Source organism: Mesocricetus auratus, unplaced genomic scaffold, assembly GCF_017639785.1.
Source record: "Mesocricetus auratus isolate SY011 unplaced genomic scaffold, BCM_Maur_2.0 Super-Scaffold_100013, whole genome shotgun sequence".
Lineage (NCBI taxonomy): Eukaryota > Metazoa > Chordata > Mammalia > Rodentia > Cricetidae > Mesocricetus > Mesocricetus auratus.
In genome coordinates this window covers 21485461-21513014 of record NW_024429196.1, presented here as the reverse complement: position 1 = coordinate 21513014, position 27554 = coordinate 21485461, and the positions used below count along the sequence as shown (strand labels likewise).

The following is a 27554-nucleotide window of genomic DNA, read 5'->3' as shown; positions in this document are numbered from 1 at the left end:
AAAGATGTGTTTCCCCTCTGGGAAATGGATGACTGGGCACAAAGCAGGCAGCATCTAACTCTAACTCAAAGGACCAAATGAGGACACAGAACCTTAGGGATTTCTGGGCAGTATGAAAATGGCCCCTCTAACCTAAAGAACACCCATTCTTCAGGCACTTTTCATGGCCAACCATTGTATGTCTTTAGGGAGGCATGCACGCAAAAACCACTATTTGTCCCTGAAGTGCCACCACCCTCCACGGTGATCACCGCAAAGGCTGCGAACAGTCATCAATAGTTAGAGGCTGATGGGTCCTCTTACCTCACTGTAGGAGGAGTGAAAAGAAAAGCAAGCTCGGTATGAACTCTCTCCCGTCCTATAAGGAAGCAGAACACAAAAGGACACTTAGCAAAACTAAGTGGCGTCACAGAGCTGAACTCCCACTTAGGCTGTTTGGGTGTGAAGCCATGTGGCTATGAGGAACCGCTTGGGACAGGAGTCAACAACTTCTTCAGACATGGCAACCTGCTGTAGACATTCTAAATAGCCAAGTATGAGGGCCATTGTGGAGGAGCCTCTCCTGACCTAGGTCTTGCCAATTCCAGTCTGTGATATAGCACAGCCCTCAGAGGCCTTCAGAGTTCAGTCATCTTGTCCCTCACAGAGGAAGTCCCTGGATATGCCACATAATGTACTGCCGCAGTTTGGAAGAAACGTCCCTCCATTTTAAATAATGTTTAGATGAAAAAGATAGTTCCCACAATTAGAACATCCTCTCCTTGGGCCCCTGCCGATCAGAGTTTAAACTATAGTAAATTCAACATTTCACCCCTGAGTTTCTGAAGACGCAGGGCACTGATTCCTTACCTCACTATCACGTTTGTTTTTCTGGTTCTCTCTCCGAACCACATAGTAGATGGCTTGATGCTGATTGTGTGGAGTACAACTTTATTTTTGGAAGTAATCCCACAGGGTAATTTATTCCATTGAAAATACTCTTCTGCCTGAAAACAAAACAAAACAAAAACATGCACACACACATTTGTTTTAAATTCTAGTTACATATGTTCAACAAAGCTATTTGTAGACTGGTGTTCAGAAGGAGTTTTTGGTCATGAAAGAAATGAAGACACAAGGAAGGAAGCAGGTTGTTCCAAATGAGAAATAGTCTAGAGAACCTCAAGATGAGGGGAGGGAAACGAACCGCTGGAGAGTAGGTTTGTGTCAGCTGAACTCTCAGGTGGTGAGGTGGCACGTGGCCGGAGGATCATGAGTTTGAGCCCAGCCTGGACTACAGCAGCCTGGCCTGTCTACAGCAGAGACTCTCAAAAACAAAATCAAAAGCAAGCTCCTCTTAGGGTTGGGTAAGGTGCCACATGACGACTTGGGAAGCAGCTGCAGGAAGATGGAAAGTTTGAGCCTAGCCTACGCTACAATAGCCTGAATCGATGCACAATGTGAGACCTCCCACTTATTATCTACTTTCTTTCAGCCATCCAAGAGTCTACTGGATGTGTAGCTATGTATGATTAAATAAATGCATGTGCATTAGAGCATGTAGCCTACTTATCACCAGGAATAGTTTCTAATGTGCAGCTAATTGAAAAAAAAAGTATATATGTGGGGGCACCCAAGGAAGCCTGAAGAGGGCATTAGGTCCCTGGGGTTGGATTTATAGGCAGTTATGAGCTGGGAACCAAACTCAGGTCCTCTGAAAGATCAACAAGAGATCTTAAGCATGGAGTTGTCTCTCCAGCCCTTCTGGTTTACAGCTCTCTTACAAAGACTTCTATGAGAACATTATATGTTGCTGATGAGAAAATGGATTTTCATGTACTGTCCTTAAGGGTTTGGGCGGAAAGAGCAACACTACTTATCACAACAGTGTTCCATATACAAACACAAGTCACTGAGGGCTGTATGCTGAGACAGTTCAAATTTTAGGGGAAAACTGTGATCAGGCACATAACTATTTAAAGGTAACTAATTCAATTGCCTTAATTAAATGTCAACGACACTAGCTGGGAAGGGGATGGAAATCAGAGAGAGTAGGAATAACAGGATAGTAAGAGTAAGTGTAATTAAAAACCACATTGTGTGTGTGTGTGTGTGTGTGTGTGTGTGTGTGTGTGTGTGTGTGTGTGTGTGTGTGTAGGGAAAAAAAGACTTATTATCAAAGGAAAAAAATAATGTCAAAGGCAAATTGAAAATGACAGCCTGGCATTTGGTAACTCAAAAGTCCACTGCAGAATTACAGTGAGCAGCAAAGACACTTGAGGTACTTCCTTGGGCTTACACCACTGTGGTAACTCCTTCTGAGTTGGAAGGAGGTTATATCTAGACATTTATTTTAAGTGAGTAGAAGAAAAATATAGTTTACAAGCATGCACATGTTTTGAGTCTCGGAAACAAACAACAACACACCGTGAACCTATTTGCTTAAATTATAAGTTGGACATTGGATCAAACTGGCCTCCACATTAGTATCTCTCCACCCATAGACCAGAGCAGCTCTCAGACATCATCAGAGAAGTGGCTTTGTGCAGTGGACGGTGGTTAACACAGAAACTCACAGCTGGCTGAAGTGCAGAGGGCAAGGGTGTGAGCAGTGCCGAGCCATGCAGATGTCTAATGCGTATCCCCACCCCGAAGCTCAGGCGCCATCGTGGAAGTGGGCACAGAAAGACTGTAAGAGCCAGAGCTTGTGGGGGACAGGAGCCAAACAGTGTCTTCTAGACACGACACAACTGCTTGCTGCACACAGCAACTCCTGCCACTGTGGCTCTCTGCACAAGATCAAGCTAGCCAACATTTTAACAGAGTGGGAAGGTGTTGCTGAGCCCCCACTCCCGAGAAGACATGGACAGCTGATGGCTTCTGGAAGAGGGAGAGACAGTTTTCTTTAAGGGTGTGGCTTCTGGGAGGTCAACTGTGCTCCAGTGGACAGCCCCACATCTAGGAAAATATGGGCAGCACAAACTGAACTCTATGGATTAGTAAAACAAACAAAACTCACAGAGCACACACAGGTAGATGAGTAGGGGGATGGCGGTGGATCTAGGGGGTGTAGAAGGTAAACATGGCCAAAATGGTTTGGATGCACTTTCCAAAGAATTAATATTTTGTTTAAATTACAACTAGCACAGGTTACTAACTTCATTACAAATAAACTTTCATTCTCATGTAGGAGAAGCAATTTTATGTAAAGAAGGTAAGAGTCTGCTGTTACACATTATAAAGTACATGCTCATGGATACAGGTATGTGCACTGCACAACCTTAGAATCCCGAAAAGCTTCAGGGGAGAATTTCTGGGCTCCCACTCACAGGACAAGTGCTTCCTCAGTACCTTTGGATGGCGGCAGGCATGGATCTGGGTGTTTCGATCCGTGGTGAGATGGTGGAGGATATCAGGCATGTTTCTAAACATATCCATCTTGTCTACGTGAACCTGAGCGTGAACAGCAGATAGAGGCACATTGTTTGAAACGCAGTCCTAAGAATAAATACTTTCAGGGTCATTATTCCCATCTGTAATGAGATCTGGTGCCCTCTTTTGGCATTCAGGCAGAACATTGTGTACATATTAATAAATAAATAAATAAAATCTTTAAAAAAAATACTGTCCTTCAAGAATCACTTGGTTCATATTGATTATGCACCTGCTGGACGCCAAACTCAATTCTAAACCCTAGCAAGCTGATAGAAACAGGCAAGAAGTTCCAACTGGGCCTGTGAGATGAAATCAGTGGGTAAAGGTTCATGCTTATAAGCATGGTGACCCAATTTCAACACCCAGAACCCACATAAAGGAGGAAGGAGAGAGGCAACTCTAACGTCCTCTAACCTCTCCAAGCACTCTGTGGCATGCATATTACCCCCAACAAAAGACAGCCCACTCAAATGGCACACTACATGTCACACAGGACAGCTGGTGTCCTGCCACATAGAACTTCACAGGGCAAAGAAAAGAGAAAGACGCAACAAAACAAATCCTCAAACCTGGCTGACCTCCAGAAACTTAAGGCTATTAACAGTTTAAAGTATTAAAACCAATTATAGCAGCTTTACCCAAACATGTCTTCTGGTCTTTCAAAGCAGATGGTATTAGTGCCTAAACTGACATTAGGATCATGAAGCGAAATTAAAACTGTAGCACTCTCATGTTTGTGTGAGACTAAGAAACATACTGAAATAATGCCCAGTTGCTGTGCTGGCTTCTACCAAGGCAGGGTGCAAAAGAACTCAAACACAACTGCTTACTCATCCAGTGGTCTGTGCATCTGATTTACTTACGACCAACCAGAAGGGAAAATAAGTGACTGGGGAGATGGAGCAGACAGGAAAGTTTGCCTTGCAAGTATAAGGAACTAGGTTTGGTCCCCAGAACCCATGCAAAAAATCTGGCTATGGTGGCCGGTGCTTGTGATCCCACTTGGGTGGTGAGACAGGTGGATTTGGGGCACGCTTGCCAGCCAGTCTACCTACTGAGCTCCAGATCAATGAGAGACAATAAACAGACAGACTTTTGGCCTTTAACACACGACACTCAAATTCATAGGTGCTTGTACACACCCATGCATCTGCACAGACACGCAGAGAAAACATAAGCCAGGTGTGGTGACACATCTACTATTGCAGCACTCGGAAGGCTGAGGCAGGAGGATCATGAGTTTGAAGCCAGTCAAACTCCTTCTCTGCAAAACAACATAAAGAAAAATAAAGAAGAAAGAAGTAGGCAGTGGTGAACATGACTTTCCAGGCTCTCTAGGGAAAACGAGAAGGGGATAAAGTGAACCATATGAAAAGAATCAGCATAAAAATGACTGCAACGGCAGCCACAGATCATCCCTGAGGCACGTTAGTTGGCACCACTTTCTCTTTGTAGACTCTTGATCTAGAACTATCCCCACTGCTGGCAAAAGGACTTACGGAAACTCTGGGATGACCATCAAAAGCCTCGCCCTGAAGCCCCCCTGGCCCTGGCTTCTTCTCCCAGGGCTCAGAGCAGTAGCTTCTGCTCTTCACACCCCCTGAAATTACACCCCGAGTTTAGGGGCGGCAAATAACTGCCACCTTTATATCATAGAGGTAAAAGGTGAAAAGAATTTAGAAGATAGGTAATACAAACGCGTGTGTGTGTGTGTACATGTGTGAATATTATCACTACCATGATTTTAATTTAAAAGGCCATTTTAACATCAAGCACATAGGCAGAGTGATCCCAGAAAAAAGCAAATCTTTCTCAAAATGAACAATTAATGACTTTACATCAAAATATTTGGTTAGAAGGACTTACAGAAATAGACTTGGGAATAGGAAAGCAGGAACAGACATTTAGGGAGAGTGAAGGTTAGAATTTTATAATTTCAAAAGCAGAAAAAGTAGACCCCCTCCCTGCCTGCCAGTCAGTGCTGAGGATAGAACCCAGGGCCTTGTGCATGCAAGGTGAGTACTCTGCCACTAAGCCACATCCCCAGCAAAACTAGATAAGTGTAACTGAAGTACACTGTGGATCACTGCTCAGTTCTGGGCACAGATTTGTCGGCTGGTGGATCTATATTTAAAAGCACACAACTAAAAATGTCCCTCTGGTCCCAACGTTTCATTTTGTTCAGTGATTATTCCAAATTCACTTCCTTTTTTTTTTTTGGTTTTTACAAGACAGGGTTTCACTGTATTGTTTTGGAGGCTATCGGTCCAGCCCGGCCTCGAACTCACAGAGATCCGCCTGCCTCTACCTCCCGAGTGCTGGGATTAAAGGCATGCACCACCACCGCCCCGCACAAAAGTCCCAGGCACAAAAGCCCCTGGAGGGGAAGAGATTGATCAGCAGCTGCCACACACACTCCAGGCACTTCTGCCCTGGGTCTGAGAATCCTCCATCAAACAACTGGGAAAATGGCCAAAAGTGGACAAGTGAAAACTCCCACCAAGCCCAGTGCTGATCCATTAATTGGCTCCAGGTCAATGTAGGAAACATGATTTCCACAACAGCCTGGGCATCGCACAGTCATAGAGAAATACATATATATACATGTGTATATGTGTGTTTTCAACCACATAAGTAAATGTTCACTGTCAATACCTTAACTGCAAGCAACACACCCAGATATCACTGGTTCAGATTTACTTTGATACCGGGTACAACTGCTATATTTATTTTATAACCCACATTTTGGAAAACATACACGTTTTGAGCTGTGGGTGTCCTTCTGTGAGAATGTGCCCCTACAAGATGAGGTCATTTGTGAGAGGCCCAGCCTCATCTACAAGATGAGGTGATTTGTGAGAGGCCCAGCCTCTACTGCAGCTGTGCTTTAGCAAGCTGCTCTCACCCATCCCTGTCTTCAGTTATTTGGGGGAGGGGAGGGAAGGAAAGGGTGTAGGGGAGTGGAAGGAGGGAAAGGGATTAGGGGAGGGGCAGAGCAGGGAAAGGGAGAGGTACCTGGACTCCCAGCTCCTCACTCAGGTTGGTGAACAAATACTCATAGCCATAAGCTGCTTTACAGTTCAGCCACACGACGTGGCGTGGACTCCTAGTGATCCAGCTCCGAACCAGCTCCAAAATCCCCCTCAAGCACTCCTCCTAGACAGCCAACAAAAATCGGTACTTTATAGAAAATCACTAACCTTTTTCCTCTTCAATATTCATGCCCAAAGGGTAACTGCTGCATTAGCCTACACCACCCTTCCAACAAGACAGGTGGCTACATCCCAGTCACCACCCCAGGGAGACCCATCACCCCAGCTCACCACCCCAAGCAGACCCATCACCCCAGGGAGACCCAACATTCCAGGGAGACCCATCACCACCCAGGCAGATCCATCACCCCAGGGAGACCCATCATCACCCCAGGCAGACCCAACATTCCAGGGAGACCCATCACCCAGGCAGACCCATCACCCAGGCAGACATACACGACTTGGAATTTGATAAAACCTTGGGTCACAGAACGTGGTGTCTAAATATACACTTTGGATGTCTTTTACTCTGAAAAGAAGAAAACAGTGTTAGCCATTTCATGGAACATAACTGTGCATAAAACAATCAAGAACCTCAGCTTTATTTTCCAGGTTCTTCCCCTCTACTTTTGTTCATCAACTTCACTGAAAAACAATTTCCATACAATAAAATACATAGTTTTGAGCCAGATGGTAGTGGTGTATCCCTAGCACTTGGGAGGCAGAAGTAGGCAGGTCTCTGTGAGTTCAAGGCCAGCTTGATCTACAGAGTGAGCTCCAGGACAGCCAAGACTACACGGAGAAACCCTGTCTCGAAAAACAAAAACAAACAAACAAAAAAGAATTTTGGACCAGAAATATGACTTGTTGGGTAAAGGCACTTGTCTTATCACCATGCCTGACCATGTGGTGAAAAGGGAACTGACTCCCACAAATTGTCCTCTGACCTACACATACAAACACAACAAACAAACAAGCAAACAAATAAATAAAATTTAAAGTGTTGAATTTCACATGCCTGAATCAATGACTTCTGTTCATGTCCCTGCCATTCCAATCAGCATGACCTCAGTTAAAGAGAAAAATATGCTCCACTCTTGCAACTTTTATAATCAAATTTCTTTCTTTCTTTCTTTTTTTCTTTTTTAATTTTTCAAGACAGGGTCTCTCTGTAGCTTTGGATTCACAGAGATTCACCTGCCTTTGCCTCCCGAGTGCTGGGATTAAAGATGGGCGCCACCATTCCCCGGCCTCAAGTTGATTTCTAATTAAACAAAAGTTTAGAATTATGGGGAAAGCATGCATGCACACACACACATGCATGCATGCACATACACGCATGCACACATGCACACACACTTATTCAAGTTGCACAGCTAAGAATTACAGAAGGCACTATACCTGCCCCCAGAGTGCAGAAGCTCCATTCGGGAAGCTTCTCCTTTTGCCAGTCTGAAGTCTCCTGTGTATAAGACAGTTCCATTACTGCCCTGAAATAAGAACCTGAAAAATAAATGTATCTCAGTGACTTCCATATCACAAAGCCCTAAGAAAGCTGAAGTCACAGCAAAGGCCTCCTTCCAAACACACCCCTTATGATGTACTGCTGATAAAACAACAGCATGGGAACACTACTGAATCTGTCCTAGGATGGCCTGGAATATTCTAGCACTTCCCAAATCATTCCATTCCAGGGGGAGAAAAATCCATGTGAATAAGATAGTGCAAAGTCACTAAAGGCATGTGCCCTAAGAAAGGTACATTTCATGTGGGCTTCATCTCAGTTTCCCAAGCTCACATTTGAAGTAACAATTAAAGACACTGCCAGAAAAAGAAAATCTATCTCTGCACAATACTACCTTTTAGACCACAGAAAGTTATCTCTACAAATATAATACACATTTATATAGAAAGAAATGCAAACAGATGGGCCCCCTTACATAACTGATCCTGGGCAGTGACCAGCTGGTAAGAGAGTCACAACAACCTCTTCCTTCTAAAAAGAAAATAAAGAAAACAACAATAACAGAAGTTATCACGAGGAGCTGGCTAAATTACAAAATACCATTCAAGAGTGTGCCTCTACAGACAACCACAGCTAAACACTAAACTGAACTTCTGGAACCCAGTTGCAGAGAAGGAGGAGTGATGAGCAAAGGGGTCAAGACCAGGCAGGTGAAACTCACAGAAACTGCTGACTTGAACAAGGGGGAGCTCATGGACCCCAGACTTATGGCTGAAAGGCCAGCATGGGACTGATCCAGACCCCCTAAATTTGGGTGTCCACGAGGAGGCCTCGGCAATCTATGGGGCCTTGGGTAGTAGATCAGTTTTTATCCCTGGCATAGGAATGGGCTTGGGGAGGCCATTCCACATGGAGGGATGCTCTCTCAGCCTGGACACACTGGGGAGGGCCTAGGCCCAGCCCTGGATGTTATGACAGACTTTGGAGATTCCCCCATAGAGGGCCTCACCCTCCCTGGGGAGCATAGTGGGGACTGGGTGGGGGAGTTGGGGAGGAGGGGAGGGTGAAGGAGCTGGGATTGACATATGAAGCAAGCTTGTTTCTAATTTAAATTTTAAAAAGATAAAAATAATAAGAAAAAAGAATGTGCCTCTTTTCAGTCTCCCACTCTTCAAACCCTGGAAGAAGTGGACTTGTCCACTCCCTTGTCCACTCTCTTAAACAGAGCTATGACAGCAGGACCCGGGTCCCTTTCTAGGTACACACCCAAAGACAATGTCTCACGAAAAAATCTGTTCATGGACTGCATAATTACTCACAGCAGCCCCAAAGTGGAAACACTTCAAAATGCCTAGCAACCGATGAACAGATAAACAGCATGAGGTGTGCTCACACCATGGAACACTATTTGGCTGTAAAGAAAAGATTCTATACCTGCATGCCATCCATATACAGGTATGCCTCTTGAAAAACGCTCAGAGAAAGAAGTTCCATGATAGGCAAGTCCAAACCAGGTGGTGCCCAGGTAACTCTGCGAATACTTTACAGCCTCCAGGTCTTCAAATGGGTGAATTGTGTGTCAATGAATATTGCAGTAACGCTATTATTAAAAGACAATAGGAGTGGATGCAGCCCAGTCCCCGCTCATCACACTGCAGGTGGCATTGTCCCTTTAGGACAGAGCCTGCTGGGCACCACTGGCTCTCCAGCTCTCAACAGGAGGGGGCAGAGCTCTGTCTGCAGTGGTTCACTGCTCAGTTCTGACTCTTCACCCTCTTCTCACAGTACTCATCCCCAGGTCCTTTCAATGGGGGTCTCCCTGTTGGGACTGGACACAGTGTACAAAAGCCAGGTCACAGGACAAGGCACGTGAGCCTGCCATGGCGCTCAGTGCTGGGCTGGGGAGCATGGGCAGCTGACAAGACCACTGACAACACCCCCCAGGCCACACTTGCACAGATTCAGGCCTGCTCTCATCCCTCAGTCCCTCGCTTTCTCCTTCCCTCCGTGTCTCCCCCTTTTAGTCCCCACTGCCACTCAAACCTGGCTCTACCAGGAAGAAACTGATGAAGAATACACCTGATCTTCTAAGAAAAGCCATCTAAAAGGTCACCTCTCTTGTGACCATAGTCACACCCCACAGGTCACCCTCAGAGTTCCACACTGGGAAGCCACACATGATGATGTTATATCAGACTTCAGAGCAAATGCTAACTCGGCTGCCAGAAAAAAGCAACATTCCTCTTAGCCCTTGGTGTCATTCAGATGGGCTTTTGCTTTGTTTTGTTTTAAGGTTAGGCCTACAGTCTTAATGCACCCATAAAATACAAGCTTTAAATTTGAGGTTGAAAAATAAATTTTATACAATTGGTAGAGACTTAATTTTGAATTAAGAAAATGATTCAAAAAGAAGATAGCCATTATACTTGAATTTGTTTCAAAAAATATTAACTAACCACTATTTTATATCCCAGATATAAGAAACAATAAATGTGACAACATGGTGTCATATTAACAAAAAACATTCTTGTCATGAACATGTGATAGTAATAATAATAATTTTGGCAAAAATTTAAAAAATAAATACATCATGTTTAATCCTTCTAATACTGGAAATAATTCTAACAATCTACGACTGAATGTCTCCATCCCCTGAAGCTTGGAGTTTGAAACAGTGACCCCTGGGAATTTAATTAAGAAGCTTTTGACTGGTGGTTAGTTCTTGAAGTTAACCCCCCAGAAAACAGATTAGTGCCTTTAAAGGGGAACCTTTACTTCTCCCACTGTGTGAGGACACTGGGAAATGATAGTTAAGATCAACAATGGGAAAATGCCAGCCCACAGTGAGAGATCCCCAGTCCACAGTGAGAGATCCCAGTCTACAGTGAGAGATCCCCAGTCCACAGTGAGAGATCCCCAGTCCACAGTGAGAGATCCCCAGCCCACAGTGAGAGATCCCAGCCTATAGTGAGAGATCCCAGCCTATAGTGAGAGATCCCAGTCTACAGTGAGAGATCCCAGTCTATAGTGAGAGATCCCAGTCTATAGTGAGAGATCCCAGTCTGTAGTGAGAGATCCCAGTCCACAATGAGAGATCCCAGTCCACAGTGAGAGATCCCAGCCTATAGTGAGAGATCCCAGTCTACAGTGAGAGATCCCAGTCTGTAGTGAGAGATCCCAGTCTATAGTGAGAGATCCCAGTCTGTAGTGAGAGATCCCAGTCTACAGTGAGAGATCCCCAGTCTACAGTGAGAGATCCCAGTCCACAGTGAGAGATCCCAGTCCACAGTGAGAGATCCCAGTCTGTAGTGAGAGATCCCAGTCTATAGTGAGAGATCCCAGTCTGTAGTGAGAGATCCCAGTCTACAGTGAGAGATCCCAGTCCACAGTGAGAGATCCCAGTCCACAGTGAGAGATCCCAGCCTATAGTGAGAGATCCCCAGTCTACAGTGAGAGATCCCAGTCTACAGTGAGAGATCCCAGTCTATAGTGAGAGATCCCAGTCTATAGTGAGAGATCCCAGTCTACAGTGAGAGATCCCAGTCTACACTGAGAGATCCGCAGTCCACAGTGAGAGATCCGCAGTCCACAGTGAGAGATCCCCAGTCTATAGTGAGAGATCCCAGTCCACAGTGAGAGATCCCAGTCTATAGTGAGAGATCCCAGTCTACAGTGAGAGATCCCAGTCTACAGTGAGAGATCCCCAGTCCACAGTGAGAGATCCCCAGCCTATAGTGAGAGATCCCAGTCTACAGTGAGAGATCCCAGTCTACAGTGAGAGATCCTAGTCTATAGTGAGAGATCCCCAGATTATAGTGAGAGATCCCAGTCTACAGTGAGAGATCCCAGTCTATAGTGAGAGATCCCCAGCCTATAGTGAGAGATCCCCAGCCTATAGTGAGAGATCCCAGTCTACAGTGAGAGATCCCAGTCCACAGTGAGAGATCCCAGTCTACAGTGAGAGATCCCCAGTCCACAGTGAGAGATCCCCAGCCTATAGTGAGAGATCCCAGTCTACAGTGAGAGATTCCAGTCTACAGTGAGAGATCCCAGTCTACAGTGAGAGATCCCAGTCTACAGTGAGAGATCCCAGTCCACAGTGAGAGATCCCAGTCCACAGTGAGAGATCCCAGTCTACAGTGAGAGATCCCAGTCTATAGTGAGAGATCCCCAGCCTATAGTGAGAGATCCCCAGCCTATAGTGAGAGATCCCAGTCTACAGTGAGAGATCCCAGTCTACAGTGAGAGATCCCAGTCTACACTGAGAGATCCGCAGTCCACAGTGAGAGATCCGCAGTCCACAGTGAGAGATCCCCAGTCTATAGTGAGAGATCCCAGTCCACAGTGAGAGATCCCAGTCTATAGTGAGAGATCCCAGTCTACAGTGAGAGATCCCAGTCTACAGTGAGAGATCCCCAGTCCACAGTGAGAGATCCCCAGCCTATAGTGAGAGATCCCAGTCTACAGTGAGAGATCCCAGTCTACAGTGAGAGATCCTAGTCTATAGTGAGAGATCCCCAGATTATAGTGAGAGATCCCAGTCTACAGTGAGAGATCCCAGTCTATAGTGAGAGATCCCCAGCCTATAGTGAGAGATCCCCAGCCTATAGTGAGAGATCCCAGTCTACAGTGAGAGATCCCAGTCCACAGTGAGAGATCCCAGTCTACAGTGAGAGATCCCCAGTCCACAGTGAGAGATCCCCAGCCTATAGTGAGAGATCCCAGTCTACAGTGAGAGATTCCAGTCTACAGTGAGAGATCCCAGTCTACAGTGAGAGATCCCAGTCTACAGTGAGAGATCCCAGTCTACAGTGAGAGATTCCAGTCTACAGTGAGAGATCCCCAGTCTATAGTGAGAGATCCCAGTCTACAGTGAGAGATCCCAGTCTACAGTGAGAGATCCCCAGTCTATAGTGAGAGATCCCCAGTCTATAGTGAGAGAATCCCAATCTACAGTGAGAGATCCCAGTCTATAGTGAGAGATCCCCAGTCTATAGTGAGAGAACCCCAGCCCACAGTGAGAGATCCCCAGTCTATAGTGAGAGATCCCCAGTCCACAGTGAGAGATCCCAGCCTATAGTGAGAGATCCCAGTCCACAGTGAGAGATCCCAGTCCACAGTGAGAGATCCCAGTCTATAGTGAGAGATCCCAGTCCACAGTGAGAGATCCCAGTCTACAGTGAGAGATCCCAGTCTACAGTGAGAGATCCCCAGCCCACAGTGAGAGATCCCCAGTCTATAGTGAGAGATCCCCAGTCTATAGTGAGAGATCCCCAGTCTATAGTGAGAGAATCCCAATCTACAGTGAGAGATCCCAGTCTACAGTGAGAGATCCCCAGTCTATAGTGAGAGATCCCCAGTCTATAGTGAGAGAATCCCAATCTACAGTGAGAGATCCCAGTCTATAGTGAGAGATCCCCAGTCTATAGTGAGAGAACCCCAGCCCACAGTGAGAGATCCCCAGTCTATAGTGAGAGATCCCCAGTCTATAGTGAGAGATCCCAGTCCACAGTGAGAGATCCCAGTCTACAGTGAGAGATCCCCAGTCCACAGTGAGAGATCCCCAGCCTATAGTGAGAGATCCCAGTCTACAGTGAGAGATCCCAGTCTACAGTGAGAGATCCTAGTCTATAGTGAGAGATCCCCAGATTATAGTGAGAGATCCCAGTCTACAGTGAGAGATCCCAGTCTATAGTGAGAGATCCCCAGCCTATAGTGAGAGATCCCCAGCCTATAGTGAGAGATCCCAGTCTACAGTGAGAGATCCCAGTCCACAGTGAGAGATCCCAGTCTACAGTGAGAGATCCCCAGTCCACAGTGAGAGATCCCCAGCCTATAGTGAGAGATCCCAGTCTACAGTGAGAGATTCCAGTCTACAGTGAGAGATCCCAGTCTACAGTGAGAGATCCCAGTCTACAGTGAGAGATCCCAGTCCACAGTGAGAGATCCCAGTCCACAGTGAGAGATCCCAGTCTACAGTGAGAGATCCCAGTCTATAGTGAGAGATCCCCAGCCTATAGTGAGAGATCCCCAGCCTATAGTGAGAGATCCCAGTCTACAGTGAGAGATCCCAGTCTACAGTGAGAGATCCCAGTCTACACTGAGAGATCCGCAGTCCACAGTGAGAGATCCGCAGTCCACAGTGAGAGATCCCCAGTCTATAGTGAGAGATCCCAGTCCACAGTGAGAGATCCCAGTCTATAGTGAGAGATCCCAGTCTACAGTGAGAGATCCCAGTCTACAGTGAGAGATCCCCAGTCCACAGTGAGAGATCCCCAGCCTATAGTGAGAGATCCCAGTCTACAGTGAGAGATCCCAGTCTACAGTGAGAGATCCTAGTCTATAGTGAGAGATCCCCAGATTATAGTGAGAGATCCCAGTCTACAGTGAGAGATCCCAGTCTATAGTGAGAGATCCCCAGCCTATAGTGAGAGATCCCCAGCCTATAGTGAGAGATCCCAGTCTACAGTGAGAGATCCCAGTCCACAGTGAGAGATCCCAGTCTACAGTGAGAGATCCCCAGTCCACAGTGAGAGATCCCCAGCCTATAGTGAGAGATCCCAGTCTACAGTGAGAGATTCCAGTCTACAGTGAGAGATCCCAGTCTACAGTGAGAGATCCCAGTCTACAGTGAGAGATCCCAGTCCACAGTGAGAGATCCCAGTCCACAGTGAGAGATCCCAGTCTACAGTGAGAGATCCCAGTCTATAGTGAGAGATCCCCAGCCTATAGTGAGAGATCCCCAGCCTATAGTGAGAGATCCCAGTCTACAGTGAGAGATCCCAGTCTACAGTGAGAGATCCCAGTCTACACTGAGAGATCCGCAGTCCACAGTGAGAGATCCGCAGTCCACAGTGAGAGATCCCCAGTCTATAGTGAGAGATCCCAGTCCACAGTGAGAGATCCCAGTCTATAGTGAGAGATCCCAGTCTACAGTGAGAGATCCCAGTCTACAGTGAGAGATCCCCAGTCCACAGTGAGAGATCCCCAGCCTATAGTGAGAGATCCCAGTCTACAGTGAGAGATCCCAGTCTACAGTGAGAGATCCTAGTCTATAGTGAGAGATCCCCAGATTATAGTGAGAGATCCCAGTCTACAGTGAGAGATCCCAGTCTATAGTGAGAGATCCCCAGCCTATAGTGAGAGATCCCCAGCCTATAGTGAGAGATCCCAGTCTACAGTGAGAGATCCCAGTCCACAGTGAGAGATCCCAGTCTACAGTGAGAGATCCCCAGTCCACAGTGAGAGATCCCCAGCCTATAGTGAGAGATCCCAGTCTACAGTGAGAGATTCCAGTCTACAGTGAGAGATCCCAGTCTACAGTGAGAGATCCCAGTCTACAGTGAGAGATCCCAGTCTACAGTGAGAGATTCCAGTCTACAGTGAGAGATCCCCAGTCTATAGTGAGAGATCCCAGTCTACAGTGAGAGATCCCAGTCTACAGTGAGAGATCCCCAGTCTATAGTGAGAGATCCCCAGTCTATAGTGAGAGAATCCCAATCTACAGTGAGAGATCCCAGTCTATAGTGAGAGATCCCCAGTCTATAGTGAGAGAACCCCAGCCCACAGTGAGAGATCCCCAGTCTATAGTGAGAGATCCCCAGTCCACAGTGAGAGATCCCAGCCTATAGTGAGAGATCCCAGTCCACAGTGAGAGATCCCAGTCCACAGTGAGAGATCCCAGTCTATAGTGAGAGATCCCAGTCCACAGTGAGAGATCCCAGTCTACAGTGAGAGATCCCAGTCTACAGTGAGAGATCCCCAGCCCACAGTGAGAGATCCCCAGTCTATAGTGAGAGATCCCCAGTCTATAGTGAGAGATCCCCAGTCTATAGTGAGAGAATCCCAATCTACAGTGAGAGATCCCAGTCTACAGTGAGAGATCCCCAGTCTATAGTGAGAGATCCCCAGTCTATAGTGAGAGAATCCCAATCTACAGTGAGAGATCCCAGTCTATAGTGAGAGATCCCCAGTCTATAGTGAGAGAACCCCAGCCCACAGTGAGAGATCCCCAGTCTATAGTGAGAGATCCCCAGTCCACAGTGAGAGATCCCAGCCTATAGTGAGAGATCCCAGTCTACAGTGAGAGAATCCCAATCTACAGTGAGAGATCCCCAGTCTATAGTGAGAGAACCCCAGTCTATAGTGAGAGAATCCCAATCTACAGTGAGAGATCCCAGTCTATAGTGAGAGATCCCCAGTCTATAGTGAGAGAACCCCAGCCCACAGTGAGAGATCCCCAGTCTATAGTGAGAGATCCCCAGTCTATAGTGAGAGATCCCCAGTCCACAGTGAGAGATCCCAGCCTATAGTGAGAGATCCCAGTCTATAGTGAGAGATCCCAGTCTACAGTGAGAGAATCCCAATCTACAGTGAGAGATCCCCAGTCTATAGTGAGAGATCCCCAGTCTATAGTGAGAGAATCCCAATCTACAGTGAGAGATCCCAGTCTATAGTGAGAGATCCCCAGTCTATAGTGAGAGATCCCAGTCTATAGTGAGAGATTCCCAGTCCACAGTGAGAGATCCCAGTCTACAGTGAGAGATCCCCAGTCCACAGTGAGAGATCCCAGCCTATAGTGAGAGATCCCAGTCTATAGTGAGAGATCCCAGTCTACAGTGAGAGAATCCCAATCTACAGTGAGAGATCCCCAGTCTATAGTGAGAGAACCCCAGTCCATAGAGATCAAAACACTCACAAATGTTGTGGTTGTTTTTCCAAAAATTCCATAAATTATTGTTTATGAATAAATGATCATTCTAAATTAAAGACAAAGTCAAACCATCATTTTAGCATTAAGAAAAAATAAAAATTTGTATTACATAATTACCTCACCCGATGCCTCATCAACTAAAGCTATCTGGGTAGGAGTTTCAATTTCAATTGCTATCTGAAAAGAGATTAAGTGAAGACGTTATAGACTCCATGTAGCCATTTATGACTTCAGTAAAATTAACAATAAAAAAATGACATAACAAAACAAAAATACCTTGAATGAACTGGGGTTGTAGCTCAGTGTTACAGCACTTTATTAGCATGTACAGGCCTTAGGTTCCAGGCTCAGCACACACATGAACACATGACACACACATACAAAGCATATATACACACACCTACTACACACACATTCACTTAGTACACTCAGTACACGCACATACACTTAGTACACACATTCACTTAGTACACTCAGTACACGCACATACACTTAGTACACACATTCACTTAGTACACTCAGTACACGCACATACACTTAGTACACACATACACACAGCACACACAATGAAAAGTGTCAGCAGACACACACACACACACACACACACACACACACGCATGCACGGGCAAATGTTAAAATACCACATTTATAGATGAAAAGCATCTTGCTCACAATGCACCATGAAATCACCTGGGCTGAGACGAAGAGTTTTCTGATAACTCTAATGTTCTTTATTTTTCCTACTTGGATATGTGTGTGTGGTGTGCATGCATGGGATTCCACTAAGCACTCTACCACTGAGCTGCAGCACCAGCTCTAGGTAGATTTCCTTATAGTGGAAACTTCATAAAGCTATTGTACCTAGCATGAACACCTGAGTGTTGGGATTGTTCTTAGGAGCACCTAAGCCCTGAGGAAATCCTTTGTATCTAATCAGTGACTGTTTTCTGAGACATAGAGTTCTTTCTCTGAAGGAGCTTTATAGCCCTCGCATGACTTTAGTCACAAGATGGTCCTGGCAAACCCTGAACATCTTGTATTAAGTACAGCAAACAGCACACAATAAGGACTAAAGTTGCGGGGGTGTGATGTAAACACGCTTCTGCATGGCTGTTCAAGGTTGAGTTCATCTAGGCTGAACCTCCCGGCTGCCTTAGAGCCTGATTTACGTTCTAGAGTGACACTCTTTGATTGTTCCATGTAACTCAGAACACTGACAATTGGTGCACACCATCATAGGGCACAAAGAAAAGAGGAGTCCTGACACTTTAGGACTGGAGGTAAAAAGTAAGCTCATTGGTAGATGAGGACTCCAGAATTTTGGAGGGACATGGGAAATTCCCCATCTCAGGAGCAGCAGTATGTCAGTTGCTAAAATGCTTGCTAAAACTAACTGCATATTTGCAGAAATTACAGATATTACGATACAAATAGAAGAGCTCCAGAGACCAAAAAAAAAAAAAAAAAAAAAGGGAAAAAGAAAAGGAAAAGGGCTCTTCCAGGTAGAAAAGGGGGAAATTTTCCTCGTAGGAAAAGGAGGGGGACTTTTCCCCCAAAGAAATCGGGAATGAAAAGGAATCTTCCCAGTAGAAAAAGAGGAAGTGGTTAATCAAAGACCTAGGTACCTCACTATGAAGAAATTAAGGAATGGCTGCCTAAGGTAATAAGGACACCAGCTCAGGAATTTCCAGTCACTATGCAACAAACGCCCACAAAATAATCAACATCCTTACAGTTATGTTCAGATTAGTTGACAACCCACAAAAACGACAGATCGGAAGCAATTTAAAAAGCAGTGGAACACATGAAATGCATTCATCCTATGAAGGACAGATTTGAAATAGCCGGGCTACTCAGAATAGAATTATTCTGAAAAACTGAAAAAATTAATGACAGCTGGAACTCAGGGCTCTCCGGCTGAGAGCTGACCACCAGCACAGAGCGGCAACACCTGAGTTCTAAGGAATGAGGGTGGGGATCCACCGCTGCAGCATGAGCTAGCACAGTTGGCCCAGGACTTAGAATTCTCTTGTTGTCTGCTGGATTTTTGTTTGAATGTATTTTATTTTTCACTCATATCAGGAATAACTCAATATTAAAGGTCCCTTCTTGGGAAATATTTTTTGTTTTTCCCTCATATCGAGAATAGCTCAGTATCAACAGTAAATAAACTGAAAGGAAACCTCATAATTTTGAACTATACCATTGGGCATGCTGTTGTGGAATATTAATTTAAGATGTGTTACATTTGTTTATACTGTGGAACATTTGTTTAGTGATGCAAAGATGTGTTGCCTTTGCTTAACTCTATGAAGCTGTGTCACTGTGCCTGTCTAAAACACCTGATTGATCTAGTAAAGAGCGGAACAGCCAACAGCAAGGCAGGAGAAAGGATGGGTGGGGCTGGCAGGCAGAGAGGAAAAATAGGAGGAGAAATCTGGGAGAAGAGATCAGGGATCAAGAAGGAGAGGATCCAGGGGCCAGCCACCCAGCTACACACCAGGGAATAAGAAATAAAGAAAGGTACACAGGAACAGAGAAAGATAAAAGCCCAGAGGCAAAAGATCGATGGGTTAATTTAAAGCTAAGAAAAGCTGGCTAGAAACAAGCTAGACTAAGGCTGGGCATTCATAAGAAAGAATAAGCCTCCGTGTGTGTATTTATTTGGGAGCTGGGTGGAGGGTTCCCCCAAAAGAGTAAAAAGCAAAACTACTATAGTACGCTGTTATCTATTTATCACTACTGAGGATTTGGCTCTGCTCTTTAAGTTGCTTTCTGGAAATCTAGGTTAAATTCTATACAAACATAACACTTGGGGGCTGGAGAAATGACTGGAGGAGGCTGCCTGCTCTCCTGAACCACACAGTGGCTCATAACCATCTGTAATGACACCTGGTGCCCTCTTCTGGCCTGCAGAGATAAATACAGGCAGAAAACTACGTACATAAAACATAAGTAAATCTTTTTTAAAAATGTAACACATGAGACAGAGCAGTAATGTGGCTGCTAAGGTGGAGGCTTACAGATGAAGAGACTATAATTATTTTCCACTAAATAAAATGCAGGTAAATTATCTGTTCCACACTATTAATAATTGTCAGGTTACATTAGCATTATCATGTTACTTGGAATGAATATATAATGTATGTGTGTGTCATGTGTTTATGTGTGTTCTAAGCCTGGAACACACACACACACATATACATGTATATATATATATGTATATATATATATATTAAAGATCATCATTTTAAGATTTTATAAAAATACTCCATGGCTATTGCCTAAAGTTACACCTTAAAATCCGACAGAGATTGCTTTTAATGCTTTTATAGATGGCTCTTCAAGAGACAAAGAGTATGTTTACACACAAATTCCACATGCTCCACAAAAAGATACCCACTCTGGGTTATACAGTGCAAAAGGCTACACTTGCTGTAGTCAATGAGCTTTTTATTAGATATTTCTCAGCCATTGAATATTTTAACTATTTAAATTTAGATGAGAGCTTATTGGATGGACTGAGAAGAACCAGAGTCCGATAGTCATAATTAGTAGCTTTGGAACCCCAGTTTGCAACATCCTATCCAAAACAGGTATCCTTAAGAAAGAGTAAGGCTCAGCATTAACTGACCTCCTATATAAATTAGCATATAAAGGATAGAGATGCACTAAGAATGGGAAGTGGCTTAATTGGAAGAAAAAGAATGTTAAAAAGGGACTGTAAATGTAGAAAGGATACAGAAGGAAACATTTGAAATGAGGTCCTTGAAAAGGGAGTCTAGTAAACGGATAGTTGAAATGGATGGGACATAATAGTTAGGGAATAGAAAAGAGACAAAGATGGAAAAAAACTTAGTGTACTTCTTCAGTTCAGCTTCTTTGCTTTAAAAATAGTAATAAATAAATAAATCCAACTTTATTAAAACATTACAGCAGTACTAAATTGCTGGCACCTCCATCTCTAGAACATAGCAGGAAAAACCTGCCGAGGATGAAAGTCGGGCACAGCTGTAGCTGCCATTGGTGAACGGCAGCACCTACAAAATTTCTCAGTTCTAATGAACCCTCTGCTTATCATTATATCTTTTCAGACTAAGGAGGCAACAGCCAATCTCAAGACATTTTAGATTAAAATGGATTTTTGTATGATAACAAATTCCTAAGGTTATAAAGTATATTAACTTAGAGATGAATATCTAAAACTGTAAAATCCTAATCTTATAACAGCTACTAACTTCCTGTAAACTGTTAAAGATAATTAAGCCATGCAAATTAATGGCCAATCACCTTATAAATGATCAAATTCTTTAATGTGCTCAGAACTAAGTTTGTAGTTAGTATAAGTACAAATTTAACTCATTTACAAGGACAGGCTTTGACCTTTTATATATGTTTTCAAGGTTAAGCATAAACAATCAGATGTACTTAGTTGTTTGCCTGGTCAAATTATGTACCCATCCAATAATGTGCTAGCAACATTAGCAAAATAAGAAATCTTACCTTGTCTTTTATTACTAAAGCTTCATTTTTGTATTTATATTTTTGTACAAATAAATAAACAAAATAACAAAATAAACAAAAAATTTTAAAAGTAACAACTTAAACAGGCTTGGGATGGATTTAAGAAAGAAACAGGAATAAATTGAAATAAAAAGTTTTTAAAATATTTCTTCTGGATAATATGATGGCCAAAAAATACAAACATAATTACATGTTTCTCAAATTAGGAGTTAAACCAAATATGCAATCAGTAAGAATTAGATTATTTTGAAGCCGGGTGGTGGCGCATGCCTTTAATCCCAGCACTCAGGAGGCAGAGGCAGGCAGATGTCTGTGAGTTTGAGACCAGCCTGGTCTACAAGGGCTAGTTCCAGGGCAGCCTCCAAAGCCACACAGAAACCCTGTCTCGAAATAGATTATTTTGAAGTTTTTCACCAAAAAATATTTTTGGTATACCTGAAAATCTGTTACATCAAACTGTCTTTAAAATGTAGTACAAATTCTAACAAATTCTTCCTCCATGAACTGTCATGCTTTGACATTGTTCATAATCTGTTTCATTTATAGTATCAGTTAAATAAGTACTTGCATGGTTGCATGAGAAAATCTAACTGTTTTCTACTTTAGCATTTTCTGATTATCTTAGGTACTTCTAAATCTCCTGTTACCCAATAGGAAAGTTTTCTCAAACTTGTAATTAAAATTGTCCTAAATTTAGCCGGGCGGTGGTGGCATACACCTTTAATCCCAGCACTCGGGAGGCAGAGGCAGGCGGATCTCTGTGAGTTCGAGGCCAGGCTGGACCGACAGCCTCCAAAACAATACAGAGAAACCCTGTCTCGTAAAAACAAAACAAAACAAAAAATGTCCCAAATTTAAGAGATACCAAATCTTAAATTAAAAATCTTAATTTTAAGTCATAAAAAGTTAATGACCATTGTTAATTAAATAGATTTTATTTGTTTCTTAGTTTTACCCTTGCTCTTGGTCTGATAAAAGTTCAGACTCTGGCAAGGGAAATAGTTAAAAGAGGCTCACGAGAGCCTATCCTGTATTAAAGATATAGTTTTATACAGCTTGAAGACAGATTTTATACATTATTCCAAACCTCTAACAGATAATAGTGAATGAGTATCTGGAAGCACAGCTGTCTGTGTCTTGGGCATTCTCTACTGTCACGTATGTAAAGATCTGTGCTCATAGTGTGTTACAGGCATGCACAACGCCTCTCCCTAACTGGTCAGCTAAGGAGCACAGCCCCAGGCATGGCACTGGGCCCTGAAAACTCCAGCAAAACACCTTTGATCACTCCTGATATCTAAGATTTAACTTTGTCAAACAGAAATTATACAATTTCTTTTTAGGCTCCATTAAAGTGGTAATGGCTCTGCTTATGCTAGTAAATGATTGGGAAAAGTTTAATACCAATCATGTTACCAAAATCCCTTACTATCCACAGTTGTTTGATGTTACCATCAAATACTTAAATGACAATTTTTTAAATAAATTAAAAGCGGGCGTTGGTGGCGCATGCCTTTAATCCCAGCACTCAGGAGGCAGAGGTAGGCAGATCTCTGTGAGTTCTAGGCCAGCCTGGTCCACAAAGCAAGTTCCAGGACAGCCTCCAAAAAACAATACAGAGAAACCCTGTCTGGAAAAACAAAAAAACAACAAAAACAACAAAAAAACAAAACAAAAAAATCAATGGGGGGGGGTTAGGGGCTTCTTATCCTCACATACTATTTAGCTATGCTGACTTTAAATTTTAAAAGTTTCATTTTAAAGAATAATGGCTTTTCTGCTGCCCAAAAGCATTTGCCCTAAAGGAGATGCAATATAGTCAATGCTAAATAAAAAGAGCCTGATGTCCTAACATCAAGGTGAGGGGATGCTTGTGTCTTTTCAGAAAAGAACAAACTCCTAAATGGCTCCTGATCTGATGTATCCCACCAGGACATCAGAGACCACCAGATGAACACATTATCTAAAGACAGACAATAAATCTATCAAACGAACATGCCCCAGAAGGAGAGTAAGCTGATAACCTGGGGACTTAAACTCACCAAGCTGAGACCTTGAGGAAACAAGAACTCACACACAAATGATACTGTTATATTTAATCAATGTATTTCATGTCAGTTCTCATCAGCGCAGAATCCAATGCCTTATGGCAGTGGAGACAAAAGACATACGTGAGAGAGGGGGCAGCGTGATATTGTTTTGTTTATAAAGGTTTATATGGACTAGGCTGTAGTACACTCATTTTGCTCACAGACACTTGTTTTTGCTGTAATAATTTTACTTGCTTTGAAATGTTTTTTTGCTTATCTACATAACACTGTGAAACAGCACAATAGAGAAAAGCTGTATTTACTGTGAGAATGCATGCTCTTCAAGATAAATATAATCTTCAACATAGTCAAATATAGCTTAAAAAAAGGGGTAAGTGTAGTGGAAAATTTGTAAAGTCATTCCATTTGGCATGAACACCTGAGTGTTGGGATGTTTTTAGGAGCACCTAAGCCCCGAGGAAATCCTTTGTATCTAATCAGTGACTGTTTTCTGAGCCTTATGGAGTTCTTTTTCTGAAGGAGCTTTACGAAGGTCCTGGCAGACCCTGTAAGTCATGTATTGCTGAGTACACAATAAAGACTAAAGTTGCAGGGGTGTGATGTAAACAGACTTCTCCATGGCTGCTTGAGGTTCAGTTCATCAAGTTGAACCCTCCCTGCTGCTGCCTTAGAGCCTGATCACATTCTCGAGTGATCCTCTTTCTTTGATCATTCCTCAGAATTTGGAACAGTGACACTTCCTGGGTGTGTGTGTTCCTGTGTACATGCATGTGCATGGGGGAGCCAGAAGCTGACATCAGGTGTCTTCCTGGATGACCTTCACCTTTGAGACAGGGTCTCTTACCAAACTGGCAGTTGGCCAGTGAGCACCAGGGATCCTTCTGTCTTCAAAGCCCCTAGTGCTAGGGTCACAGGCATTTATGTACTTTCCTGAGTCAAGGGCCAGTGTGACTAGCACTCACATGTAGTACCAAAGCAGTTGGCTTGCATTATCCAGGCTGGAAGGAGATGCTGATGTGGCTTGGCTGCCCTCCCAGACTCTAGATGCCTTTGTGAATCCCAGCTGTGTCTGCTCTTCCACACTTCCTGACTGCCCCAGACAGACTAACCTACAGGCAAAGGGGGGGGGGCAGTCTAGCTGCTGCGACAGATCTGCAGAGGACATGGACAACCTTCAGCTGGCAGGTGGGAAAGCAGGACTAAACATGCATGGTGAAAGGCTAGAAGGGGATGATGGGGCTTTAGAGACAGCAGGTGTTGGCAGCTGGTTTATTGAAACAAATGTATCCGATCAAACCAAGTTATCAGAATTTCCTTAACTATTCATCAATTCCATTCTTCGGGAGTCATTGGATTCCTTATTATCACAGACAGCTGCAGACAGTCTGTAGAAAGTTCTTTTTGTCTTGTTTTCTTTTTTAAAAAAATGTTCGCATTTAGTCAACTGTTGTGGAGTGGAGGGAGAAGTCAAACGCTAACCTGGCGTCGGTTCCCTCCTTCTACCACATAGGTCCCAGGAATCAAACTCGGGTCATTAGGCTTGCTGCAAGTGCCTTTACCCACGGAGCCGTCTCACCGGCTCTTGGCTGGTTTCTGTTGTGTTGGCAGCACTGGGGATCAAACATGCTAGGCAAATGTGCGCCGCCTCTGAGATGTGCACCTGCCACTGTGGTGAAGGAGGCTGGGCTTGCTTTGATCTGGCCTTTTTTTTTTTCTTTTCTTTTTCCAGAGGCATGCCAGCTGTGGGGCAGCATAGACAGAAGGGTTGGGACTTGAAAACTGTCACCTGTCAGACATCAACAAGACACTACCCTTCCTGTAGACTGTTTTGACAGCTACCAGTAACTAAGGCCCGCCCTCTGCAGTAATTCCTGACTCTAATCCTACTCTCTGTGGCCACCATCCTTCACTGATGGAGTGGTAGGCACGACAGATTCCAGCAGGCATTACTTTATGAGTGGATGGCATATGTGTTCATGTCCTCTCCATCTGCAGCTTCCTGTAACGGCCAATAATACCCTCCTTGGATCTTTGTGTGCTCTGGCGTTTTCAGCCTTTAGTCCTACTCTATCCCTTGCCCCGCGTGCATCAGAAGGGCTCTTCGGCTCATTGCTCTTCACTGGGAAGGGACAGGAAATCACTACTCTGGCACTTTGGGCTTCCATTTGCTTTATGCTCTTCCTTCCCTTTTATTTTTCCTTTTTAAAAGCAAATCTATCCTTTTGTTTTATCTCTGTCTAGATTAGTGTTGGCCTTTCTTTTCAACTCCACTGATAAATCTGTTCCTACTTAAGGTGATAAGTTTCCTAAGAGGACTTTCCTGCCATGTTTACATCTTATGTGTTGCAGCAATTATCTTTTGACTACCTTCTGGAGGAGAGATCCATTTCATCTTTCCAGAATAAAAGCTGTCTATTCTAGGCCAGGCATGGTGGCACATACACTTACTCCCAGCACTCAGGAGGCAGAGGCAGGGGGATCTCTGAATTTGACGCCAGCCTGGTCTGTACAGCAAATTCCAGACCAGTCACAGCAAGACCCTGTCTCATATTCTCATACACATATACACACAGACATGCAGACACACATATACTCTATCTCTCTCATGCATTCTATTTCTCATTCTTTTTTGTCTTGTAGGTCAAGATGACATTAAACTTATGATCTTGGAGCTGGGATATAGGTCAGTCGTTGAGCACTTGCCTGGCACACACAAGACCCTAAGTTTAGTCCACAAAACCACGGAAACAAAAGAAACTTAGGATTTTCTTGCCCCAGACTTTCAAATGCTGGGTTCTCAGGCCTGTGTCACTGTGTTTGGCTCCATCATATCTTTATTCTAGACTCTGCTTGTTTACCTTTTCTTTCTTCCTTTCTCTCTTTCTTTAAGGAGTGTGTGTGTGTGTGTGTGTGTGTGTGTGAGTGCCTCCTGTGTATGAATGCCTGTTGAGGCCAAAAGAGGAACTAGAGTTACAGGTGGTTGTGAGATGCTTAATAATGGGTGTCGGAAAATCATCAAGTGCTCTTAACCACTGAACCATCTCTCGGCCCCTACTCTTTATTATAAATTTCCAATTATGTTTCTTCTCCCTGAGCTAGTCTGTGATTTAAAACTTATGGGAATGTGCATTTTGTTTATACTTTAATACATCTCAGCTGGGCAGTCCATGAGAGTAAATAAAGCATAAGACCTAATTCACATTCTTGAGGAATAAGAAACAACAACTGCTGATTCCTAAACTACATCAAATATCATTATTCTAATTAATGATGAATCTATAATGTATGAAGAAAGGAATACAATGATGTTTTTTAAAAGTGCCTCTAAAAATACTCCCCATGTACACAACAAAGTAGTGCTATTCAAAAACCACAATTTTTTGAATTACAATTGACTTACAACTCGTTTTTCCCAAAATCTGTATTTCGGACTAGTTAATAACAGCTCCTTGGTAACTGGAGAACAGTACAGGAAAACCTTCAAGCTGAAAGCACAAAACAAAACAGAAGGGAAAAAAAGTTGTTTCAGTACAATTCACAACAAGCCACTTTGGTGAATCAATAATGCATTTCACAGGATATCGTTTTTTCTCTAGTTAACACAATAAGTTAACATGGAAAGTATGACATGGGCTCCCAACATACCTGTCATGATTTGGTTATAAAAGTCCCTCCAAAACCCATGTGCTAAGGCCAGATCTCCAATGTAATGCTCAGAAAGAGGCGTTGAGCATATATGAGGCCTCTGACATAATCCATGGATTAATACTGTGTTGGAGTCATAGCATTACTGAAGGTGGGGCTAACTGGAGGAGGGATGTCTCTGGGGACACATCCTTGACAGGCATACCTCATCCCTGGTCCTTCCTGTCTGTTACTTTCTGCTTCATGGCTGTAGGAGGAGAGCAGCTTTCATCTGCTATCTCCTTTTGCCATGTTTCTGCCTTGTTGGAAGCCTAAGAGCACTAGAACCAGTCAACCACAGGCTGAAGCCAAGAAGCAAAGTAGACCTTCCCCCTTCGAAGCTGTTTTCCTTGGTGTTTGCCATGGTGACAACAAGCTGGCTAGCAAGGTACCAGTATATCATCAGCCATTTCAGTCCTGTCACAGGGCAGGAGGAGGGGACGTGCAGGGTCTTCCCACTCTCTAAGAAGCCCATCAATTCTCTTATATAGAAACTATGTGCTGGAGGCTGAAAGTGTAGCACAGTTGTAGAGCGCCTGCCTAGCAAATGAGCTTGTATATGGTCAGGTACATCTAGGAAGGACACTGCCAAATGTTAAGCTACTTCTAGAGAACAGCAAGGGGTTCTGAGAATAGAAAATTCTGGTTCTTGCTGCATATAAATCTACTTA

General features: G+C 43.9%; 1 protein-coding gene across 1 annotated transcript in view; it reads right to left on the bottom strand.

Annotated features, from left to right (window-relative positions):
• Dclre1c (DNA cross-link repair 1C) overlaps nucleotides 1-27554 on the bottom strand; it is a 43891-nt gene that overhangs the window by 10675 nt on the left and 5662 nt on the right. The window contains 9 exon segments of the mRNA XM_021233662.2: nucleotides 304-358; nucleotides 850-986; nucleotides 3331-3432; nucleotides 6430-6570; nucleotides 6903-6975; nucleotides 7848-7949; nucleotides 8387-8442; nucleotides 16742-16801; nucleotides 26600-26684. Coding sequence (XP_021089321.1) covers nucleotides 304-358; nucleotides 850-986; nucleotides 3331-3432; nucleotides 6430-6570; nucleotides 6903-6975; nucleotides 7848-7949; nucleotides 8387-8442; nucleotides 16742-16801; nucleotides 26600-26684 — 811 coding nt within the window.